Here is a 24,011-nt window from a genome sequence, read left to right as displayed (position 1 = left end):
GGCCGGCGGGAAGGGAGCGCGGGAGGCGGCGGCGTCCGCGCGGGGGTATGTGCGTGTGCGGGGAGCGGTGGATGGCCGGGAGCTCCGGGCCCCCCGGAGCCGTCGCACCCACGGCGGGGAGGACAGAGGATCCCCCGTCGCAGAGAGCGGAGCGGGAGTCGGGCCGCCACGGCGGCCGGGCGCGCTGGCCGGCARAACTGCCTCGCGTGGGGCGCGGGAACGTGAATGAAACGCGGCCGCCGCGGCGCGGGGGGAGGCTGGACGGACTCCCCGTAACTTCTGCAGTGCCTGTTAGCGAAGCAGATGCTGCCCATGAGCTGAGGACTTGAACGTGGCTCCTCCTCATAATAGGAAAATGGTCTGACTTCAAGATGTGACCTGCATGAGACAGTTTCTCGTGGCGCTTGTTGTGTGCTTAGGGATCTGCTGGGCTACGTGGTTCCTCGGATGTGGCAAAGCGAATGTATGAAACAACTTCCCCACCTATGGTAACACCATTACAAGTGATGCTGCTAAGCAAAAGAAGAGCAGGCATTTGTTAGCAGAATACCTATGAAGTATACCTGTGCTTTATAAAGGTTGTTCTTGAGCTTAGCATCTGAAGYGTGTGTGGAAATTGAAGTTTGTGTTTCAGTGTATAAGCAGGCGCTGGAGTCACTGCTCAGCTGGGTGTTAGGGCAGGCTGGAGGGTATTGCCAAGCAGAGCCGTTTGTGCTTTGTGTAGAGGAGCAACCCACACCGTGAGTAGGCTCAGGAGTGTTTGATGCATGCTCTYACTGGCTTATCGTAAAATGTGATTTCTGTTTGTCCTTGTGTGTGTGTGTGTGTGTGTTTTGCTTTGTCTTCCCTACAGTATATTAAACTGCTGCCACTATATGGCCTCCAATATGTTTGATTAATTGAAGTCCACTAGCCCTAGTCCAAAAGCAGCATGCAGAGAAGGTTTCATACTGGTTAAACTAAATTCAGGTCTGTGTGAAGCTGAGTCAAGTCCAGTGGGACTGATTGCAGAATAAAACTTTCTTCAGCGTGAGCAGCGTGTGGGAAAGGGAAGGGTGAGGAGACTTGGCTTCTCCGTGAGCAGCTGGCGGGCAGTCTGTGCTTCCTCAAGAATCACTGCTTTTTGGAGAAGTGAGTTGTTTCATCACGGGGCAGCAGGAAAAGGAAGGACGGCAGGCTGGTATTTGGTAGGTGTTGAGAGTCTTTCGTCTCGGGTGCCTTCTTACCAAGTCCTCTTTGCCGGCCAGTGTTGTATCAGTGGYGGGGAGGGTGTTTGAAGAGGTAGTTAATTACATGGACAAGGCTGATAAATGTTTGCCTTTTGAGCTCTGGATGTAATCAGTGTGTTTTGTAAGGGTACTGAGTGATGTGTGTGCCTCTTGTTGGAGAGGCAGAAGTGAAGAAAGGGGGAAGAAAGGAGAAGGAGGGAAATGCAAAGCGAGTCAGTTTGATTTCTTAAAACCAAGATAACATGCCTGAGTCACAACCTTTTTACATCCTGGCAGGATATGACATTATGTTAATTGTAAAAGCATGCATGAAAAGTAACATCAGCAAGCTGCTCTGAAGTCTGTGTTTAATTCTAATTGAGTAGGGTGTGTTTTGGTAGGATGGGCAGCTTTCATTTTAAGGCCCTGATCCCACAGATGGAAAAGCACATGTGTAATGTGCTGCCTGTAACTTTTCACTTAATAGAGACTGGTCTCGGTATGTGAATGCGATGGCATGCATAAGCAAAGCTTTTGCAGGATTCATGCTGGGAGCTGCCATGGGACTTCTCTAGCATACGTTTAAACATTCATGTGGGTGTAAGGACACATACGGTCATCTGTGCTGGCTCTACCCAGGCTCAGTCTGACATAAAGCCACTTGCAGCCCAAAAACGAGTGAGATGTGCTAGATATGGGACCCTCTCCCTCCTCCTGGGCCACTGCCCAGGGTCTTGACTGGCCCTGGATTGTGTCTCAGTAGTTCAGARCATGGGAGAGGGCTCTGGCCTCCCTGACCTTCTCTTTCTTGGTATATCCTAAGTGTTTTCAGGGTCGTAGCTTGGTTTAGTTAAAGGAGCAAAAATAACACTCGCACGTAAACACATGCATGGTGCTCAAGCCAAACAAGAAATTGATAGAAAGTCAGGTTGGAGCACAGATTATACATGTGGGCTGTGGAAGGTGTTATCTAAGAGACTAAAACTGTACAATATATTCTTTAATCGGTTTTAGAAATACTTTATAATGAGAGACTGCTAGTTTCCATGGAGGGGAGGGAATGAGAGAGGGGGAGAAAAGGGGTGTGTGTGTGGTGGGGGGGGGGTTAATGGAGCTGAAGAATCTGTGGAGTTTTTTTGTCTTTTCCTGAGCAACAGATCTAGCAAGAGGCACGGGGCAGTGCCTTCGGACAGCTGTGTCTGTGTGCGTCCGTGGGTGGAGCAGAGGCACTGTGACCGCTGATTTTTGACGACGAGAGGAGCCCTAAGGAAGGGGAAGGTGCCTCTGCCTACCTGGGTGTTTCTGCTCTCTTTTCTCTCGTTAGCAGAGTGCTTGGCTGCCTTCAGTCAGGAAGGGGCAACTGGGTGGGGGCAGAACTGTTGTGGGCAGAGCGCTGTGTCAGAGAGAGGTTTTAGGGGCYGGGGCAGTTGGGGATCGACCCCGGGGCAGGGAGCGTGCCTTCGGGGAGGTAGTGCTCCAGCCACAGGGCTATGCTGCCCTGCAGCTTGCTCTTGTGTTTCAGCCAACTGCAGCACTGAGCTGTCCCCGTAGTCTGGTATCCTCCAGGGAGGTGCTCTCTTTGCAGTGAACCTGGTGATGATGTGGACTTGAGCGGCACAAACCAGGGCGGCTGAAATGGCTGGTGGCACCGRTTTTGGCTCCCTTGCCTGCTGACCACTGTGAAGTGTGGTTTTTAGGGCCTGGCTCAGTTGCCTGTGCCAGGGAAGCTGGCTTGAGCGGTGCGCACGTGACCGTGTTTGAGTTTGTGAACGCCTTGTTTCCTCTCCACCTCGGCGCCTTGCCTGCAGTAGGAAACTCTTTCAGACAATTCTTGTTGCTCCCACTGATGTTAACAATGGCGGGAACCTGCCTCTTCCTCCTCGCGTTGTTTTCAGTGCTGTCTCAGACACGTGGGCAGGTTTTGTGTCCAGCCCACTGCGAGCGCGGAGCCTTTGGCCTTTTCAGCAGGAGTTGAGCTGACCTAGAGTGAGGAACTGAGGGAGATCTTTGGACAAACCTCCTTTTGTGTGGATGAGATCACAGGGAGTTGACTTCAGTGCCTGAGTATAGCCTGAAATAGTGGTGGGGACTAACTGAACAGCATCAATCTGAGAAATAAAATACTTGGAGCTGAGGCATGTCTTAAATGTCCCTCTCCCACCCCTATAGCTCCCAGGAGAGAGATGTCTTGGCTGGCTGGCTGCCTGCCTTTGCTTGAGCAATTTGGCAGTTGTCAACCCTGTGCTCTTGCCATGCCTCCTCTTCCTCTCTCAAGGTGACACTGAGAGCACGAGTGTGAGGCTGCACAGTGCCTTGTGGCTCTTCTTGCAGAAGAGGTGCTAAGGGGACATGGGCTTCCGACTTTGCAAACCTTTCTACCTTGTCCGGCCTCCTGTTTGTGTGGTTTGGCTCAAGGTCTCAAGCTGCAGTGGCTCTTGCAGGAGAAGATGCTGAAGCAGTTGCAGTGCAGAGCAGTTGGGTACAAGCAGGTGATTTAACAAAAAAAAAAAACAAACAAAAAAATCCCCCACAAAAACCCTTCAAAACACCTTTATTTTAGGTACAGTATGCAGCTCCCTTCATTTCCACCTCCGTGACTGCTCTCCGGCCCGCTGTAATAAGCGATGCGTGATAATGGTTCAGACACTGTGGCGCTGTTAGTGCATTAGCACTGATGGAGAATGCTCCAGATGGGAAAGGCAGAAGACCAAGCTCAGGGTCTTGCTGCCCTAACTAAAAAGGGCAATGGTGAGCAAGTCTTCCCCCTTCCTCCYCATGTCATATGTGACAGTTCGAGTGCCTTTAGGTAACCTGTTCAGCGAGATGGCCGCAAGAGATGCTCTTCCTTGGCTGCTTCGTTATGTTGTGAGATCTCTCCTGCTCCTCTACATCAGCGCTGAGCACGGAGATATGTGGAACTTGCACGAGCCTAGACAGGTATTTTCATCTGCAGCGCAGGCAGGTGCGATTGACTCAGGTGTAGGCAAGGCCTGCATGGCGCTTGAAGGAGGCAGTGGAGGAAGAGCCGTGGTGAGTGAGGAAGAGAAGCTCCCTGCAGTTCTCCATTAGTAATATCCAGCCCTTCTGCAAGCTTTTGCTGTCTGTGTGCTCTGCTTCTTCACAAAGATAAGCACTGATAAGTGATACCCACAGCTGGCATGAAACCTAGTCTAAAGGCTATTGCTGCTCTTTCCCTGGTAGTACATTTATTTTGCTGGGCTCTGCAATTGACCACTCTTGAACTATCCTTGGGTTTCCTTCCTTGAAAATCGAGACTCTTGTGTCTAGAAAAGTGTCAGCCTTAGGGTCTGACACTGCAATTAGTGCTTTTGAAGTCGCTGGAAATCTGGAGGAGCTCAATCCTTCGTTGCAGGTGTAGACATTTGTTTTCCTTGATATCATCCCACATAAGATCATGGTAAAGAGCAGGCTACTAGTGTTGGGGGGGTGGGGAGGGGAAGGGGTTTTATCACAGCTGGTGGCTTCTTTAGATCTTCGTGTTATCTAGGTGGGTTTTCTGTTTCTGCATCCCTGCCTCATTTTTGGATGGCATCTAGCCATTGAAAGACATTATTGAAGTATAACAACTGCAGCTAATTTCTTTACCAGATCTAGTCATGGATACTTGGCAGAAGCTTATAGGAAAAGGCTTGTTTTAGAAATGTTTTGGCTTTGCTTCAGATATTACCCACTTTGCTAGCAGCTCCTGAGAACTATCCTATGAACAGCAGTAATTGTAATGGAAACTGTTTCTGGAGGTCCACATACACTCCCATCATGTGAGAGGGGCTAATATAATTTCTGAATGAAACAGATGAAAGTGGAGAATCATGTTTTGAATCCCGAGGGAAATTTCTGTAAGCAGTTTTCAAGACGTTGCTCTTTGGGGCTGTATGTGGGTCTGGCACTGTTCTGTGAAGTCTGTGGGTGTTTTCCCCTGAGTTAACTGGGTGCAGTGTAAAGCACATCACCCTTGGTAGGCAGGAGACTCGCCGAGGTCTATTTGCCAGACATCTGTGTTGAGTGCACAAACTGCACTAAATGCTTTACTTCAGCACGTTAACATGGTTTGAATTAAGTTTCTGACAGTCTGGTGGTGGCAGCCTGTTTTTGTCTGTAAACAGCACAAAAGTGGGAGAGGAGTGAGTCTGGTAGTCAGCTTGCTTGGCTCGCTCGGTGACGGCGCACAAGCTTGTATTTCCCTCTTCCGCAGGGACCGCTCTCGCAGTGCGGTACAAGAGCARAACTGCACGGGAGACTGAACTGCACGTCTGCTTTTATGCTTTCCGATAGAGATTCTTGCTTCTTGGCGCGGCCAAATCTTTGCATTTCAAAGAGCACAAATCATCTCCTTTCAGCCCCTGTGAAACCCCAACTCTTACAAGCTGAGAGTCAGCCTAACAGCTTCTGGCTGCTTTCAGATGAGCCCAGGGTGACGGTCCTGGCTTTGTCTTCCCGGGAATTTGGCAGGCAGACGCCTGGCTTGCAAATAAGGAGTTTGCAACCTGGAAAGGTGAAGATATCTAGTTATCACTGACACTTCTTGGCATCTCTCTGTACTAGCATGGATTATCCCAAATCCTCTGGGTCTGTGTAGGAAATGTACAGAGTTGCCAAAACAGAGGTTACACGTAAATGTAGGARGGCTGGTTTTGGGGAGGGAACAGGAGGGATCTGCTGCTTGATATGGCAAAACATTTTCTGCTCTGCCTCCTTCTGTTTTAATCAGTAGAATTAAATCTAAAGCCATAGAATGAGCTTACACAGAAACAGTATGACTGATGTTTTGATAGTTTAAAGCTTTTTTTTTTTCTTTTTGTTGTTCCTAATTTGAAATGTTGTAAAGACTGAGATTCTTCTAGGAACTTGTGAATTCACTGTGGAATTTGCTGGAAACGGGTCTCATTTAGTCTCAGTTTTTACTGCTAACAGGGTAGGTTGCTGGACTGTAGGCAGGTGTATTGCTAGCCATAAATACTGCCAGTGGTTAGAAGGCTTAATACAGCCACCCAGGACTGGACAGTGCACAGTCATCAAACCTTAATGTCAAGACTCCAAGAAGGGTGGGGATTTTGCCAGGTCCCCCAGTAGTTTGTTCTCGTGGTAAATCACACCACGTATTCACCCTCATCCATCCTTCCCTTCTATCTCCTCCCCAAAACTTGCTTTGTGTCCAGGCTGAGCTGTAACAGATCTCGCTGTGCCTTTTTGTCAGTCAAGGACATCTGTGCTCTCAATTTTTTTGCCTGTATGCAAGTGCAAGAGTGTAGATGCTGAAAATTAAAGTTGTTTTTCAAATCCCCTGTCATCAATTGCATCTGTAAAGGCTTTCCTTAGTTGTGGCCAGGTAACTTGGCTTACTTTCGTTACTGTTTTTAACAGAAGAAACAATGAAGGAGTGATTGCTCCTTTCTTAATTTTGGGGATAAGAAAATAAGGGATTTAAATTGCATTTGGAAACCATTTTTTTCTATTTCCAATATAGTATATATAGTGTATTGTATATAGCAAACAAGAAAAATCTTTAATGTTTTTAAAGGCATGCTTTTCTGCCACAGTTCCTTTTATCACAGAAAATGCCAACCTGGTCTCATTCTGTTTCATCTGTCTCATTAATATTGAATACACGGCACTTTGCTTTGGCTGCCATATTAAAGCAGGGAATTTAAGCTAATATCTGACAACGGCAAGCTGAGATTAAATGACGTTTGAGCGCAATCTGCTATATAAAAAGTAATTGSCGTTTTTCAGTAGCATTTGACCTAATTTAYGGTTCTTTYTTCCCCTGCTCCCTCTGTCTGTTTTTAGAGGCCYGAGTTAGTCATYGGGGCGTCTGAGCTTTAAGCCTGCYTTTGCAATGGTGCTTGCTCGGTGCCAGCCAGCCTGTGAGGGTGCGAGGTGCTGAGCATCTCTGGGAGTGGGCTGTCGGGGGCCGGTGCTTGCCGGGCCTGGGCTGGCGCGCAAGGGCTTCCCCTAGCAGGGACTGGCACCGCAGGGATCAGCGGGGCGCTGCCTCCGCGTCGGCTCCTGTGCCTGGAAGAGATGTTTTTGATGTGCTGTTCTCATTTCCAAAGAACCAAAATGAGTCCACGGCCGGAGTCTGGATGTGGCCCTCGCTTCTGGTTTTGGGTGAGCTCTTGCACTGCGCTCTGGTCTTTCTCGTAGGCCTAAGAGATGTAAACCCTTCCCGATCCTCAGAATTGCAGAGAAACTGGGCTGAAAGTTCATATTAACCAGCTTTTCCAAGCAGTGCGCTGTCTTCTGGCTGTGCAGCTGATGGGCACTGTGGCAAGGAAAGAGCAATTCTGTTTGGCTTCTGCTGTGTAATTGCCCCAAAGTAGTAGTGTAAGGAGACCTTGGATGTTGTTTTTTCAGGTAGCTCTATATTTATCCAGCTGGAAATAGCTCTTCCTATGCTGCATGTAGTTATGTAATTATTCATCCTGAGGTAAATACAGGGGCTGCTGGGGCGCTCGGGATCCGAGCCTGAGCAGTCAGCATGCTCGAAGTGCTTCCGCCCTGATGGCCCGGGGCGTCTTGGGCGAACCGCATCATCTTGGCGTGCCCTCGATTTTTCTCTCCATATAAAACAATTCATGATTGCTTTCCTTGTTCCGTAAGGGGCGAAGTTGTAATCTAAGGATTAATAGCAGAGCCATGGTCACCTTTACAGCTCTGGTCAGATAGTGGGGTCTTGCAGCAAAATGCGTTGCCAGATTAAGTACTTCTCATTTAAAGACACTTTCTTAAAAGTGACTCTTCTAATAGGGTAGTATGCAAGTAATGTTTTTAAGCAGATTTAGCAGATAGTTTCAGTAAGGAACTAGGACTTGAAAGTGAACAGTGTGAGCAGCTCCATTGACCTTGTTTCCCTGGGATAATATAAATGCAATTGAGGGTAATTGTGAGTTTGCATAAGATGTGGGGAGTTTCTCCTGCTGTAAGCCAGAACGCTTGCACATCAAAGTCAGAGGTGTTTTGATTGGTTTGTTTAAACAAAAACATTATTTTAAATTGTAGCCTGGTGTGTGACCACTGTCTGTTACTATAGAGAGCCATATTTCCCCTAYGGTTTGGCTTCGTCAGGAATGGAGTTCAGAAGAGCAGTTTTTCCATAGGATGTGCATTACTTGTTTTTGATATAACCTAAGGAAAGGAATATTTTTATAGCTTGACCAAGAAACCTGATGTTTTCCTCTAGTGAGATGTGCCAGAAAGTTGGAAGTATAAATCCAGGCAGCCTAGCTATAGTATAGCTTACATATATTGAAGAGAAGTATAAAACTCATGCAGGCTAAAAGCTGATCTGTGTTTTGGGAATGAGATCAGTGGTTGGTCCCTCTGTGAAAAGCCATGGGAAGAAGTCCTGGGGAGAGGAGTGTGCAGATGCTCTCCTTTTCCCCAGCCGTGCTTGCTGTAGCAACTGCGCATTACTTGATACTGTCTTGAAGTAGCCTTGATAGGAAATACCTTTGCTACTGGAAGCTCTTCAGGGCWGGGAACCTAGTATTTCCGTTTTGTTTTGGTCCCCAGTGCAGCGACTTGCACGATAGTCGTGGCCCTGCATCCTAGGCTCAGAGGCGCTGGAGGGTGCAAGGGAAGCCAGCGCTGGCCGGGTGAGCGCATCCTCCTGGCTTTACACAAGTAGGGCTCCTGCGAGTGATGCAGAGGCTGCTGCGTCTCCAGCCTTTGCAGCGTTAACAAGGGACGTGCAGCAGCAGATCACTTGCTTTTGTGTCTCTCACTAAGTAACGTGAGCTAAGGGCAAAAGCATGCGGCACGCATGGGAGTTGTGCCCCAGYCCAGATATAGGCAGGGCTCCAGCATTTGCAGTTGTGGAGCTCCCYGCTCTGCCATGCTCTGAGCTAACCCCAGAGTCCTTTGCAGGAAACATTTGCTCAGAGCGGGCTGCATTTGCCTTTGGGTATGTTTGTCTTCCCAGATCCTTACCTATGGCTCCATTAAGTTGTGACTAGATTTAGCTGCTCTTTCAGGTCTTTAAACTTTGCTGTTGCAGAGAAATGAAGCACCGTGCAATAGAGCCTTCTCGCTTTACAGCACCCTCGCTCATCTGTCAGTCTTGCTTGCTCCATGGTTGACTCGAGCTCAGCTGTTGTGTGATGTGTGCTGGCATAGTTAGTTGGCCAAGCTAAACAGTTCACCTCTCTGCTTACAGAGGGATACCTGCCACACACTGCTCCCTATTTTGGTGCTTCCAGGAAAAAAGAGGAATTGCAGCCTGGGCTGGAAGATGGGATCTAATACRGGCAGCCTGTGATCTGCGTGGGGCCATAGTTGATGCAGTTGTGTGCTGGCCCGGGCTGCTCTGCCTTTGCAAATCGAGCTGCAGGAAAGCAGCCTGCCTTGAGCTGCCCCTGTGCTCTCCTGMTGAGATGGTGGAGTGTGTGTGTGGAGCAGGGGCTGTGCAATCCTGAGCAGTAGATCCCACTTTTTTGGGGTGAAAGCCTTTTAGGGGGAAGAGAGGGTGAGACAGATTTGAGTGAAGTGGATATACAAAGCTGCAGCATAAAGTAACTGCAGAAGATGCAAGCTAATGGCAATTCATCTTGCTTTTTAATTCTGAGCAACAGCCTTGCAAAAGATTCCATTCTTCCTTTCCAAAAGTTGTCCTTGAGCAACATATTTCCACAAAGTGGAGTGGAACGTTTATTGTTTGTATTTGAGGTTGCGAGACTTTGAATTCTAGCAGCTATGTGTTCAACTTGAGTATCTGGGAAAAGAGTCTGAGCAGCTGGACTGTTCAGACAGATAATATGTTGAAGAAGTTCTTCTGTTTGCTTTGGGGATAAATCAAGGAAAAATACTAAGTCTGGCCTTCACTTAATGCTCTTCTGTTACAAGCAGGGGCATGGATTGCTACAGCACAAGTCTTGACAGGAGGACAAAAATTGAAAGTAACTCTAGATCTGACTAATTTTGTATTTCTCTGAAGCACAAACAAACGTGTCTGGGATGGACAGTCAAAGCAGAATACAGTGGCAAACAAGAATTTGTTTGCAGGAGTGGGTTCTGGTTCCAGTTTAACCTTTTAGCAGGGCTCCATCAACAGCTAATGGATATTGCAGCAGCCTCTCTGTGGAATAATTTATGAATTTGGAAGAACGTGATTCCATCAAGCATGTGGGTGCGTGCCAGCCACTCGCAGACCTCTGCCAACGGTCTTGTGAGCAGTGGGGGTGCTGCAGGCAAAGTAACGTTGGAGAAGGTCAGAGTAATACCTGGAAATATCATGCTTAGTTCCTAAAAACTGTCCCTGCTGCAGAGCAGTGCTGGGCACAGGACACTCTACAGGGAGACCTGTAGTCTCCCTGTAGAGTAAGCAGAATTGTATTAAAGCTGAGTATTCTTCACACATTGAACAAGATGTAGGAAGCAGAGGGCTGAATGTCCTACAGGGAGAGACTGTAGATGTAGACTGTTCCCAAGCAGCCTTTGCACCATCTCTGTTGCATGGGTAGGCAATCCCTTTAGTGCAGGTACTCTGATAGTCTGGCAAGTGTCATCTCACAGCACATAGGTGCTGTTACAGACCTTAGATCTAGCTTGTGAGCTTGGCACTGGGCACTTTTTTTTTCAGTTTAGTAAACTGAAGCATTGCCTTAGCACCAAACTCAAGAGCCAGAGGGGAACCCAGCAGCACTTGCGTGCCTGTTTCCATCTCTTTTGAGACCAGTCTTTAATTATACTGGTGCGGTGCTGCGTGAGAGCAGGACTGAGGTATGAAGAGCTAATGGCCCAGCTCCCAAAGGTGTCTGGGAACCTCGGCACGTGGCTGAGGAGCCTGGGACAATTTGTAGGGTCGGGTYGGTGCCTACCTCCCACAAATTGTTGTTCATTCGCACTCTGCTTGTCCAGCAACTCTGTGACAGCATTAAGAACAATATTAAAGCCTGGTGGTTTCCACTCATGCTGTTTTTCATAACAAAATGTATCCTTCTACCTCAGGAGTGCCAGCGATGATAGCTACCCTTCTGCAAGCCCTCCAGGTCTCACTGTGCTTCTCTGCAAAGCTTTATGCACACGGCTGAGATGCGAGAATAAGCGTTGCAGGGTGGCCCCAGACAGCTGCAGAGAGGCTGGCTCTAGCTCTTGATGTTACCTGGTATGTTTTTGCCCCTTATGCCTCTAGACATRGTCACAAAATAGAGCCATGCTTGTGTCGGAGCAGCCAGTGTGGGTGCCTCTGGCAGGGGTGTTTTGGTGGTGTTGGACGCCGAGCCTGGGAGCGTGTTGTGGTGGGGTCTCCCGAGCGTTGTGAGCCCGCTGCATGGAGGTGGCACAGCCTTCAAAGGGGGGGCTGAAACCCCACTGTCGGGCCCATCCCCGGAGTTTGCGTCCTTGCGGCTCTCTGGAAACCGGCTGAGCAGAACCTCCCCCGAGAGCCCTGGGGACRGGCAGGGCGCCGCTCCCCGAGAGCKGGCGCGCTCGGTGATTCTGTAGCTCAGCTGCTGCGGCCGCACGGCCCGTGCTGCRTGCTGCCCGGCTTTCCTCGGGGCGGCGGGAGCTCTGCAGGGGCCTTGCCGGCAGCGCGAGCGCGCCACTGGCGCAGCAGGGACCTTGGCACGCTCATGCGTGGGAGTCATTGACCAGCCTGGAGGTGAGTTCAGTCTTCTGGTTATAGACCTCGTTTTCCCCTAAAACATGCAATGCTGCAAGTAAATCTTGGCTGTAGCAAACAGAGTCTCTCCTTCCTTTTGGAAGGCATCGATAACCGAATTTCTTGGACTGTGTTTTTACTGCAGGCCTTTTCCTGGCAGAGCCACGCCACTGGGAAGCAGTGGAGTGGTGCCAGCAAGCGTCTTATTTCATAGAAACCGTTACATTAGCAGCTATGCCCGTGCTTTTGGCAAAGCTAAGCCCTGCCTCTGCTCCATGGGGAGTGTGAGGCCAGCGACGCCCCCAGGGGATGCCCGTGTCGGCGCGCTCGGGGATGGGATGGGGCTGGGGATGGGATGGGGCTGCGTGGACCTGGCTGTGGCGCTGATCCTTTCAAAAGCTTCGGCTGCATCATTTGCTGTGCTAACTGAGCTCGCGCTTTCACCTGGCACGAAAGCGTATTGGTCTCCCTTGCTCATCCCTGGGCCRGGTGCTGCTCCTAGTCTGTGAGTAAGCGACTGCAAACCCTTGGGTTTTGATCAGGTCAGAAGGCTGAGGGTGTGTATTGCATTTCAATTAAAGCTTTTTGGGGGGATTTCCATCCAGCTTTCAGAGTGCAGAGAGCTACCGGCAGAGCGTTGCATCTGGAAATCCGCCTTGCTCTCAGGGGCTGGGCCTGGGCCGCCGGCCCCCCTCCTCTCAGACCGTGGTAAAGGGTGCTGAGGTAACCCAGCAGGTTAGAGGCCTTGGTGATGACCCAGCCGTGAAGCTGGGGACCCGCCTTGCGCCGTCTGCGGGATGTTACAGTGAGCATGGGAAACCAGAGAGCATACGGGTGTATCAGAAAGGTGTTCGCAGCATCTGCTGAGTGCTGATTAAGGTACATGGTGGCGGTACTAAATGGTTACTTCCTCCACCCCCCCCCCCAGATTTATAAATCCATTTGCTATTTAATGCCRTTAGGTATGTGACTGTAATATCTATAATTAGCTGACCTCGGGGCTGACGCTGGCTGCGCTCTTGGAGCGCGCAGCAGGGGCTGATGCTCGTTGCCGACATGCAGGGAATCAGGAATAAGTCCACAAGCAGTCAGAGCAGTTTCCTTTCCTTGTACCCTAAGACTGTTTTCTGTGAACAGACTTGCAGAGCATGGGGCTCTTAGTCCTGGAAGGCCTTTGGTGTGTGGGTGCGGGTTGTGTTTTTTTCTTTTTTTGGTCAGGTTAGTGTGCAAGATGTTTTCTGAGACCTGGGGATYTTTTTGTTGTTTTTTTTTCTGATAGAGAGTGGGCTTTGTGCATCTGATGGAGGATTGAGCCSTTTAAAGATGATAGTAGGTTTTAKATTGAGCTCTGAGAATTATTTTTATAAATATGAATAGTATATTGTAGTTATAGGATGTATTTAATTAGTGCCTGGAATTTATTCATTAATGTGAGGTGGTTTATAGAAATACTGTTAATATTTCCCTTCAGGAGTCTTGCTTTTCTACACATACCTGTTCAAAATAACACTTTGTGTTAATAAAACTTAATGAGAATTAGAAGAAAAATATTTTCCTCTCTCCTCTTTGCTTTTGCTATGCATTTATATTCAGTTCCCWTTGGGCTTCTGTTTGGGGGTTTGTGTATATATGGCTTTTTCTACAGCAACAAGAGAAATAGACAAAAAAGAACAAAAGCAAAACCAAAAAATGTGCTTATAAAAAYATGCTGGTTGGCGGGAGATTCACGAGCTGGGAGCATCTGAAACCATTTGCACAAGGGCAAGTGTGGAGCCTTGAGGTTTTATTAATTTAGATTTCATTTCATGTTGGACTGTCTTGAAGAGATTTCTCCCCCCCCCCTTCCTAATTCTAAGAGTTTTCTTTTCTTTCTTTTTTTTTTTTTTTTTTTCCCCTTCCTCTCAAGAACTGCTGATGCCTAGTTAGTGTTTGTGGGGAAACTCAGCGTGAGATTTGTCTCCTCTGCTCACAAATAAGCTCCCTCCCTTGAAGTCCAGATATGCTGCTTAGGAACTTGTTGGGGATATTTAGCAACACCACTGAGCCTGGGATGTGTGCAAGCAGCTAAAAGGAGGCGGTAAATACAGTATTGCCTTCAGCAAACACCACCCCAAAGAATTTTGGTGTCTACCAGGTGTGACACAGTAATGCTCTGTGCTGCACTTTATGGCCAGAGCATTGAGTCTCCTGGCCGCTTTCCTCTCTCCTTGCTTGTGCCCTGCTCTCTCTGAATCCTCCGGCTGATGTTAATTGCTGTCCTTGCACTGGCTTCGTGGGCAGGAGCCTGTCCTGCAGTCACCAGGAGACTGGCTCCAGCGACTTGCAGCAGGGTGAAACGGGCACGAGGAGAGGGAGACTGGAGCGGGATGGGTATGTTGTTGCTCGGGCCTCCAAAGCCCCCGCTCCCTTAGCCGCCGGTGGAGAATTGCAGCGTCTCCCCTTCTCCCCTTGGGATTTAATTATTAAAGAGAGAAACTGCAGCCCCCAGCAGCGTTTGCTGTGGGCAAACGCCAAGTTTGGTCAGCAGTGTTGTAACCTCCTGCTAGGCCCAGGCGTGGCAACACCTTTACCTGGAGAGCAGGCGGTTCCTGAAGCGGCCCTTCTGCCAGCCTGGCCTCGCTTGCGTGCACAGCCCAGCAGCAGCCACCTGCCTCTGTTTCCCCACAGAGTGGGGAGGAGGGAGAAGTACCAGCACGTGTGGTTTACTGAAGAGAGGAACTTGTGAAACGCATCGTGGGCCAATCTTTTTCTTACGGAGCAGCTTGCGCCAGCTCTGCATCTGGCTTTAAGTAATAAATTTGCTCGAAATCCTGGAAGATGAGAAGTTGCCATTTGGCAGYGCTCTGTTGCTGAAGATTTCTCCTGGCTGGATGTGCAGGCTGCATGGCAGACCATGGCTTCCACTGYGTGCTCAGGTGCTGCTCCTGTTTTCCTGATGGCTTATCATCCATGACTTAGGGCTTTTTAAACCTGATGTTAGCCTTTATATAGGCTTAAGATTTTTTAGTGTTAAGCATAACTTCAGAGCAAARGCGGTGTCTGGCTCTCTGAGTTCTGGCAGGTGAGGTGCCTGTGAAGTGCTAGCCTCAAGGCTGCCCCTAAAATTTCTGTGGCTCTACACCATTTTGCTTCACTCTCATCGCTTGTCTCTACCATGCAGTGAGGCAGTGTGCTTTGCTGTCTTCTGTCTGAATATTGTGCAGTCAGTGGGTCGTGTCCACGAGCGGTGGCTTCCTGGTGAAGTGCCACCACTGAAGAACTGTCMTTTTTTTGTCCATAAAGCAACAACTGGCAGGCAGTTTTCAGATGCCCAAATCTATGGCTGTACTTGCTTGGACACCACATAAATATAGCAGGATGTTAGTGGAGGACATGTAGAGGGCTCTGTTACAAGGCTGGCTGCTTTGAAATCGATAGCGTCTGGGAGGAAAGCCTGGCAGCAAAGCTTAAGCCCTAGCCAAAAAGGGTGAGGAGATAGAGACAGGAAGAAGAGCGGAAGTCATCTGAGGGCTTTAGCTGAGGCCGCAGTTTGTAGATGATGCCCAGCCTTCCCTTAGTCATCAGCGAGCCTGTTCATAGYGCTCGGGTCAGGTGGGTGCAAATCCACAGCTGTTCAGAAACAACAAGTTTGTCTGCGCTTGTGTATTTTGCTCAGAAGCTGGGCTTGGATTTTCCTTGCGTTAGCCTGTGTTATTTTGATGGCCCTGGTAGCTGTTCCTGTCTCACTACAGGTAAAGGCGTTGGGGAAGAAAAAAAAAAKCCAATGTGTATGGCTATTTCTTAGCCAGCACACCAAAGTAATCTGCTTTTCTRGTTCCTTTTTTCTTTGTAGCTCTTCCCTTCCAGACATCTCTCAGAAAGGCAAGGTTTCTGCTTTTACTCTAGGTTACAGGGCAGCTGTAAAACTTCACTTCTAAAATGTATYTCCTGTGAAGGAGCACCTCGCTACTAAGCAAGCTGCAAGCGACGAAGTCGTCATGGATGTATAGGTGAACAAGCAAAACTGAGGGGAATGCTGGAGCTGGATTTGTTGGGCTTGGACTGGTGGTGGTGGGGAGGGGGCAGCTCAGCCAGCATCTCAGAGGGCATGAGAGCTGCAAGCCAAAATATGGCTAGGAGCCATGCAAGTGCTGTGTGCGCTTGTGAGGGAGTGCCGGGGGCTCGGAGGAGAGGGGTGATGGCCATGTGCCTGGGCTGGGCCCGTGGCAGGCACCCAGTGGCCAGTGCTGGCCTGCCTTCCCAGCAGCAGGGTGTTGTGCCTCCATCCCCATGTCTCTGCACCGGCACAGACTTGCCATCTCTCGCCAGGATCCAGCCCCCGGGTGGAAGCTGTGCTTGAACAGCCTGGGAGCCTGGTGCGTCCCATGAGCTGCGGCATGGCCTCATTGCCGTATATTTGTAATTGCACCAGTGAAACTGTTTTATTCCCAAGGAATTCCTGCTGCAGTAATTGAGGTGTTCGGAAAATAGGTTCCTGGGAGAGAAACTTGTCAGGCAAGGCTAATGTTAGGTGTCATCCCTCCCTGCATTCGAGTGCTGCCTGCCTGTGGAAGGCTGGGCCCTGTTTCCCTGCGGGAAAGCCTTACCCTTGCTCGAGAGTGGTGGCATCTGCTTGAGCCTCCCTCAGAGGCCAGGGTACTCGGAGGGGCCTGGAGGAGGCCGCGTTGCTGTCAGCCTGCTTTCTGAATGGCCTGTGAGGGGTTTCTATGCAAAAAGCCTCCCCTTTCCTGGCACCTTCAGGGGGTCCAGTCTTGCCTGCAAACCTGCTTCCTTGTAGCCTGACTGCAGCTGGTGAAGCATGAGCTGAGACCAGCCGGGGCTGCGGGAGCCTCTTGCTGAGGCCAGTCGGCTGCGCTGCCGGAGCCCCTGCGCTGTAGCCGTGCGGGGAAGGGAGGCAGCACATGGTTTCTCCGCCTCGGCTGTAGTGTCTGCAAAGCCTCATTGCAGCTGACTTATTCCAGATGGTAGGTAGCTGGCTTCATTTGGGCTGTCTTCACTTGCTTGGTGACCTGAGCTCCTCCTGAGTTAATTTGCAATGAAATCAATGGTCCCCAGGCTTTGCTGTCTGCAGTCACGGAGGTCTGATGCCTGGGGTGGGGGACTCAGGGAGAAACTTGATGTTCTCCCTATGTCAGTGCCAGCCAGGGCTGCCTCTGGCCARATTTCAAGTCTTTCCCTTCCCTCTTGGTGAGATCTGCTTGGTAGAGCATCTCTGACTCTGTATGTGGCCAGCACCTCCTGCCTGAACAAGAAAACAGTATGTAGGCCACAACTTGTCACAGGAACTGGCTGTCACTGCAGTCTGCTGGTGATGAAGGCTGAGGACTCGGTTTGGAGGGGACAAAAAGGTAGCGTGTAAGCGAGTGTGGTGGCACTGGAAAGGGGCCTTGGTGGCTTCTCTGGTGGGGACTTGTGGTTCTTTCACTTTGCATTGCTTTTAATTAAAGTTGAGATGAGCTAGAATGCAAGGAAGACTTTTTTTGGTGGAAGAATAGCTCAACGTAAACTCCAGTGCAGAAAAATAGATGTGAGGCAGAGTGGGACTCCGCGTGTTTACGGTGGTTAGTTTAGATCCGTAGAAAAGGATTGGTCATTGCTACAACCCATAAACTAGAGCTGTAAAGCCTCTCCTTGGATCCCCGTGCTTCTAGAGAGTTAATCCCTTCCTCTGGTGCTGCGAATGTTTGTTTAGCTGTCTCCTTTACAATGCGTTTCTGGAGCTCAGACGTTTCTGAGCGCCTGTTGGGCGTTTGCTGGTGTCCCGCCCAGAGGCTCTGCAGGGCTTGGACGATCCCCAGGGCCGCAGTGGAAAGCGAGCGCTGTTGCGAGCGATGAGTGTGGAGATGGCTGTGGGAACATTCCTGGCCGTGGGAGGAATGTTCTGCCTTGCGCTGTCCGTCGAGTCCAGAAATGCGAAGTATCCGTAGCAGTCTATCCGCGCAGCGAAACGCCTGGTGTAGCGTGGCCTCGTACTCACGTCTCTTCCTGACGACACCAGTGTCAGGACTGCGTCGCGCACCTAGATGAGAGCTGCTTTCCTCTGGCAGAACTCTCACACCCAACTAACGTTTTTGGAAGGACAAAGTACAGTCTTTCAAGGCACCCACAAATATTTGGAATTAGTCAGCAGGAGGGAAGGAAGTATTTCAGCTAAAATGGGGAGCAGCTCTTGAAGCTGCGTTGTATTTATAAAAAATCTTTGTATTGGCTCTCCTAGATAACGGCAGGACAGTGAAGGCACTCGGGAAGYGAGTGGGGAATATTGTTGCACGAAGTCTGCAAACTTAGCTGACAAGCAGTCAGTTTTGAAGCATTAGTAATTCAGTAAGCCTTGACCTTTTCTTCTCATGCAGATTTGGTTCAGCTTAATTCAGCTTTGAGTCCTGATGAAAATACAAAATTGCACGCTGAGGTCAACACTGTTATTTGTAAACCTGTATTTTCCTTGATTACTGACCTTTATCATTAATGATGAATGAATTTCTCGTGCCCTAGAAGAGCTTGATGTGCCATGAAGGGCTAAACACGCTGGCTTTTTTTTTGTGTGAAGCACACGCCAGGCCTGTGACTTAGCACTCAGAAATCACCTTTCCTTAGAAATTAGATCATAACACAAATAAGTACAAATCCAGTTTTGTTCCAGTTTTGCTCCAGTTCTGTGTTCCCCTGCCTCACTTCTACACAACTATACTCAACGCATACACTGCTGGTAAGAGGCAAAACCAGGGCTCATCTGAATCTGAAATGTTTTCTGGCCTGCTCTTTTTATATCCCGAATTGTCGTGTGTGTGTGTGCATAATAGCATCTGGCTTTAAAAAGAGCTGATCTGATAGTGGATTGAGACTTCCTTGGCAATGCTGGGCCAGCAAGACTCCTCTGGGAGGCCGCGGTGTGGATCTAGYGCTCACCACGGCCGTGAAAGTCATGGTAGGGAGTTCCCGAGGAGCGCGTTTCCCGGCTTCCTCTGGGCCCTTCTGCAACTCCAAGCCCAAGACAAGCTCCCGTATGCTTGTCACGTAAATGGGAAAACCATGATGGTGTCAGCCTGGTCTCCTATGAAGAGAGGTGCTGTGGTAGGTCTGAATTCCTCAGTGCAGGCTTGAGCAGACTGCTGGATAGATGGCCTGAAGCCGCGTGCCTTTCATAGACAGCCTTGTGGGCCCTGCTTGGAGACTGGGCCTGCTTTTTTTGGTGTCTGCGTGCAGAGCGGTACCGTGCTGTGGCACTAGTCTGCCTGTGAGCAAGGCAGTGGGGGCACAGGGTGTTAGTTCAGGTCCTGTTAATCCTTCCTGGGGCTTGTGAGTTATCCTGGGCACGGTAACGGGCATCGTTTGGTCCTGGAGCTCATTGAACGGGCGCAAAACCTGCCCTTGGTGTGGGGCTGTGATTTCAGGAAAGAAAACATGGGGCTAAGGGATTGCAAAGCAGCCCAGCTCTGCCAACCTAGCAGGAAAGCTGTTGCTTTTTATGCTTGAAGCTGCCCTTGCTTTGATTCAGGTACTGAAACAACGCTGCCTTGTTAGCAGCTCACAGAGCTTGCTTGTGCAGCTCTTTCCTTTCTAGAAATCTCTGCGTTTTCCTGGGGTTGCGTTCGCTCCCCGGGCTGAACGGGAGTCGGTGGAAGCCCGGGGAGGGTTGGAGGAGCACTTGGCAGCGGGTCAGGCGCTGCGTTCCCACGTTTGCCGTCGACTCTGCCTGGCGGTGCCCCAGCTCGCCCTCCCAGCGAGCTGCCTGCCAGCCGCTGCTGCCTCGGCATAGCTGCCGGGCTCGCCGGGTCCGCGGCTCGCGCTGTCCTCCCACTGCGAGCCCCGCACTGCTCCGGGCCTTCAGCGGAGGGCTCTCGGCTAAGACTACGTCGGCTTGTTTAACAGCCTGTGATGCAGCTGTTTCACAGTGCTATTTTGAGTGCATGACAGTGGAATACAGATGGAGATGGTGGTTGCTGTTCCCCCTCCCTCCCCCAGTCTTGCTGGACTGGAATTCGTATCTGTGATGATGTGGGACTTTGTAGCCGGAAGGGTGAGGAAAAACCAAAAAAACCCAGCGTTTCCAAGGACTGCATAACAAGAAGCCTTCTTTCCACCTCTCAGTTAGCTTCTGCTTGTCTAATCTGAGTTGTTTTTCATCCTAATAGGATTAAATGTCCTCTAGTCTAACAAGAACACAGTCTTCCCCCAATAATGCTCTTCTCCAGCTAGTGTAAACTGGCCTGGTGTCACAAACTCGCTCCCCTGCCGTGCAGCAGCTGGCGGGCTGCTGGGTCGGGGCTGGCGTGAAGGACGCCGCAACTCTCTGCTGCGCCCGGCTGAGCGGGGACACTGGAAGGGATGTATTTACCTTTCCTCACTCGTGGGGCACCTCGCAGGACAAAAAGGCAGAGAAATCGTAAGGAACTGCTGGCGGCTTTGGAACAGGAGTAGTTGGGCGCTTCAGCCTGGGGAGCCTGGCCCTGAGCAGGAACTCCGGGGTTTTATTTCATCAGCTTCACACGGGAGTTCAAAAAGGCAGTTGTCCTGCTGCCGGTAGAGACACTGGCCGGCTGGAGCCAAGAGCATCTGGTTCTCATTGAGCTCTGCCTTTGGATGGTCTTCGTTCTTGTTTGTCGCGTTATGTCTCTTTTCTCCCCCCCTCCTTCCCTTCCTCTCTCTCTCCCCCTTCCTTTTCCCTCCTCCCCTCTGCGAGTTTACAAGTCTTGCTGGAATGCACATATGGTCCTTATCATGCCCGGAGTCCAGCTTTTTTGCTGGTTAGCAATTTGTGACATCAGGGGCTGTTAGAGGCATTAGTCACTTTTACTCCAAATAGAAAGGTTTGTGGTTTTTGGAAACCTACAGAGGAAAATGTCTTTTATGTCAGTTCTTGGCATAAATGGAACTGTTACTGCTCTGAGCTTGCGCTGACCTTTAGCCAAACATTTTGCCTGGAAGATAAATGTTCGTTCCCACTCCCTGCAGCCACTCTTGAATTGTCAGATTTTGCTGACTTCCCTCTTCACAGAGGAACGCRACTGTATCCTTTTTCTCCATCCTCCTGCTGAGTCGTTGCTGCGTGCCAATGTAAGCAGTTCCCGGGCCTCGCAGCCGCCCTGGCCTCCCTGCCAGCGCGCCGTGGAGGCGCTTGGCCGCGGGGAGCGCGTCCTTGCCGCGTGGCCGGGGCCGYGGCTCCCGAATGCGGGCGAGGGGGACGGAGGTTTTTGCTGCTGGCTGATGCAGGGGCCCTGTGTGGAGCCGTATTGGTTTGGGCCAGCACATTGGAAAAGGTGGCCACAAGGAGCCTGTTGATGGTTTTCCCCTCCTGCTCTTCAAGCCCTTCCCTCCGTGCATGTCTGTTCACTCCCGCACCCTGCGTCCGTGCCGTAGCCTCGTCGCTGTCATCCCGCGACTGATTTGGGGGGGCTTGCTGGGCTAAGAAGGAATTAGGGGTCTCCGTGAGGAGGTGTCGGTAACCCACCTTGGACAGGGAACGTTGCCTGCGCTAACCTTAGCGTGTCCAGGGTGACCCGGCCTAGAGGGCGTCTCCCCCCGCCCTGGCTAACCCCCTGGTTTGCCTTGCCCGCAGCCTCTCCTGGCCTGCGGCTTCCCCAGACACACACTCCTGTAACCGCCGAGTGGCCCGCTGTGCGAGGAGGGGCAGCATGCTTCCCCCCCAGGCTGCTGCACCCCTGGGGGCTTTGTTGGCCAGATTGCTTCCTGCCTTCCTCCCACCAGATAACTTTTTTTTTTCCCYTATCCTAATGCTTCAGGATTAAGAAGGAAAAACCAGCATGTTCAGAGCCTTTCTGAGTTCCCCAGGACCTCCATGGTTCCTGAGAGCGGAGCCAGCAGTGGCGTAACACTTAGTCTTGCCTGTTGCTGGCAGGAGAGAGACCTGGCTTTCTGCTCGGTGTTTCAGACCTGGCTGGAGGGCTGGGCTAGGGGACTTCGCAAATTAGGCGTGCTCTGTTAAGGAGCTGTACGCCGCTAGGCAGCTACAGCCAGTGCCAGCTTTTATTTAGGGAGTGCAGGATGGATCAGTGAAGCTCAGCCCTGCGGGGCGATGGGCGGGGAGCCTCGGCCAGGAGCCGCTCCCTCGCCCKGTGGGCTGGTGGCAGGGCGGGAGGTATGAGCCATCCAGCCTGCCCTGCCTCTCTGGTGAATCTTCACGGCTTATGTGACACACGAATSTGCAGCAGGGTGGTAGGCCTTGCAAAGGGTCTGCTCTCACTGTCCCAAAAGAAGACCTCCCAGACATCAAGTAGCTTGCAGAGACATCTGCCCGTGTCTGCAGACAGCCAGCAGAAGCATGGAGACAGGAACTCCCCCTCCTCTGTGGGTGTCACTGATGGTTATCCTAACAAAAACCAGTTCTTCCTTTCTTTATTAACTGATTGATTGCTGCAGGCTGTTTTCTTCTGGTGTGAGTGCATCAGCTACTGGAAGGAGAGGAATCACTTCTCTGTTAGAAGTTTTGTCCCTTATTATTATATCTGAGTTTGCTCAAGAGTTAAGGGTCCAACCCTCATTTATCTATTTGAGGAGAGTAAGGTGGTTTGTGGGTGTCAGTTCAAGCAGCTTAAACAGAGATCTTAGCTTTGGTTTAGGGGTTGGCTCTTTGTGCCCCTCTGGCAGGGACCCTGGCTTTTAGGCTTAATGCAGGAAAAGGTATGACAGATCCAGTTCTCGCTTGAGTGTTCTTCATCTCCACACTCACTGCTGTCCCTGGGCTGTCTTGCTGTCCCGGGACAGATTGAAGTAACCCTGAGGTTCTTTGCTTTGGATCCAGCACCTAAGATTTCTTTGGAAACAGGGGGATGCATGCCTAGCAAGCAGGCAAAAATGTAGCCGGCTTGAGATGCAGACAACAATAAAAGCCTTCAGAATTTCTTCAAGGCTCCTCTGGATCGTGTGGCCTCAAATAACTAAACACTTGCTTCATATTTGTGGTTTAGCTCAATATTTTACATACCAGCTTTTTTTCTTCTTAAATTTGAGGCTCATTTTTGTTTTCTTTAACTCTTCGGAGGCCATGAGAAAGTGACCCTCAGCTGCCAGGAGCAGGGAACAGAGGAGGATCAAGGGGAAGACTTAGCTGGCGGTCTTAAAGCAGAACGGGCTCAGCTGGGAGCTTGCTTGGGCCAAACGCCTAGCTGCTGCTGTGGCTTGGACTTGGGCGAGGAGAGCAGAGGGCAGAGCAGGGCAATAAATGCAGATGTCTCCCTGGAGCCTCTGCGCAGCCTCCTGGGAGCAAGGTTGCTCCGAAGGTGGCAGGAGAGTCGTTTGCTTCATGGCAGATCAGCCAGCTGCCTGAGCACGAGGGCATGGCTCTGCTTCGTGCCCTCTCCGGAGGAGTGGCACGTGTCTGATCACCTTTATTTCCACCTCCCGGTCTGCGCACAGACATACTGTTGCTGACTCCAGGGAGGAAAATAAGTTTGTGTTTCCCCTTTTTTTCCTGCTAGCTCTGCCAAGCCGCCGTGGCTTAGAAAGAATGAGATGATTCTCTCCCTGCACGTGCCTCATCAGCCAAATAATTTTGTGAAGCTTCACTGAACTGAATCCAGGCAAACCCACTGGTAGCAACTGAGCATGGGTTACAGCATTGCTTGACTTGTAAAACCTTTAGGAGCTACATGTGAAGAAAGATAGATCTTAAGTAGACTTGAAAGGGCTTGCAAACTCAGAGCCCCGTTTTTTTTTTTTTTTTTTTTTTTTACGAGTTTTTTTTTTCTATTGGTAAATAAAACACTAGTTCTCTGTATCAGCACAAGGCTAAAGGTGAATTCACTTAAGACTTTGGAGAATGGAGGTCCCAGCAATCCATCTTTTTCTGGTAACAGGATGTAGTAGAGCCCTGGTCCTAGCAGTGCCTCTCAATCTGGAGGCTTGTCTCTGCTTTCCTTGCCTGAGTAATAGGATCTGAAAGCTTGTTGTTGACYCAAGAAATGTCAGTTCTTGGATGGGCTGCAGGTCACTTTCCGGAGAAATTTAATGATCAACATCTTGTCCAAATAAACAGATATGTATTTATGTGTTACTTTACAGCTGTTGAGGGGTTAGCATACAGCTCTGCAGGCTTGCAGTGGCTTCCCACTCGTGTAAGCGGTGCGTGGGGAGGGAGGAAGGGTTCCTCTGACAGCACAGGGGCTCGGGAAAGCAGAAGTGGCTCTGTCCTAAGCCCTGCAGCGCGAGAGTGTAAGGACTGCACT

General features: G+C 50.4%; 1 protein-coding gene across 2 annotated transcripts in view; it reads left to right on the top strand.

Moving 5' to 3' along the window:
* Positions 1–446: 446 nt before the first annotated feature.
* SEPTIN11 (septin 11) overlaps positions 447–24,011 on the top strand; it is a 50,840-nt gene continuing 27,275 nt past the window's right edge. For both annotated transcript variants that reach the window (XM_085308834.1, XM_085308835.1), the window contains exon 1: positions 447–488. In XM_085308834.1, coding sequence (XP_085164960.1) covers positions 462–488 — 27 coding nt within the window. In that variant the 5' untranslated portion in view covers positions 447–461. The remainder of the gene's footprint in view (positions 489–24,011) is intronic.

Source organism: Rhea americana, unplaced genomic scaffold (assembly GCF_003343005.1).
Source record: "Rhea americana isolate MKP2758 unplaced genomic scaffold, rheAme1 scaffold_284, whole genome shotgun sequence".
In the NCBI taxonomy this organism is placed as follows: Eukaryota; Metazoa; Chordata; class Aves; order Rheiformes; family Rheidae; genus Rhea; species Rhea americana.
This window is presented reverse-complemented; position numbering and strand designations above follow the sequence as displayed.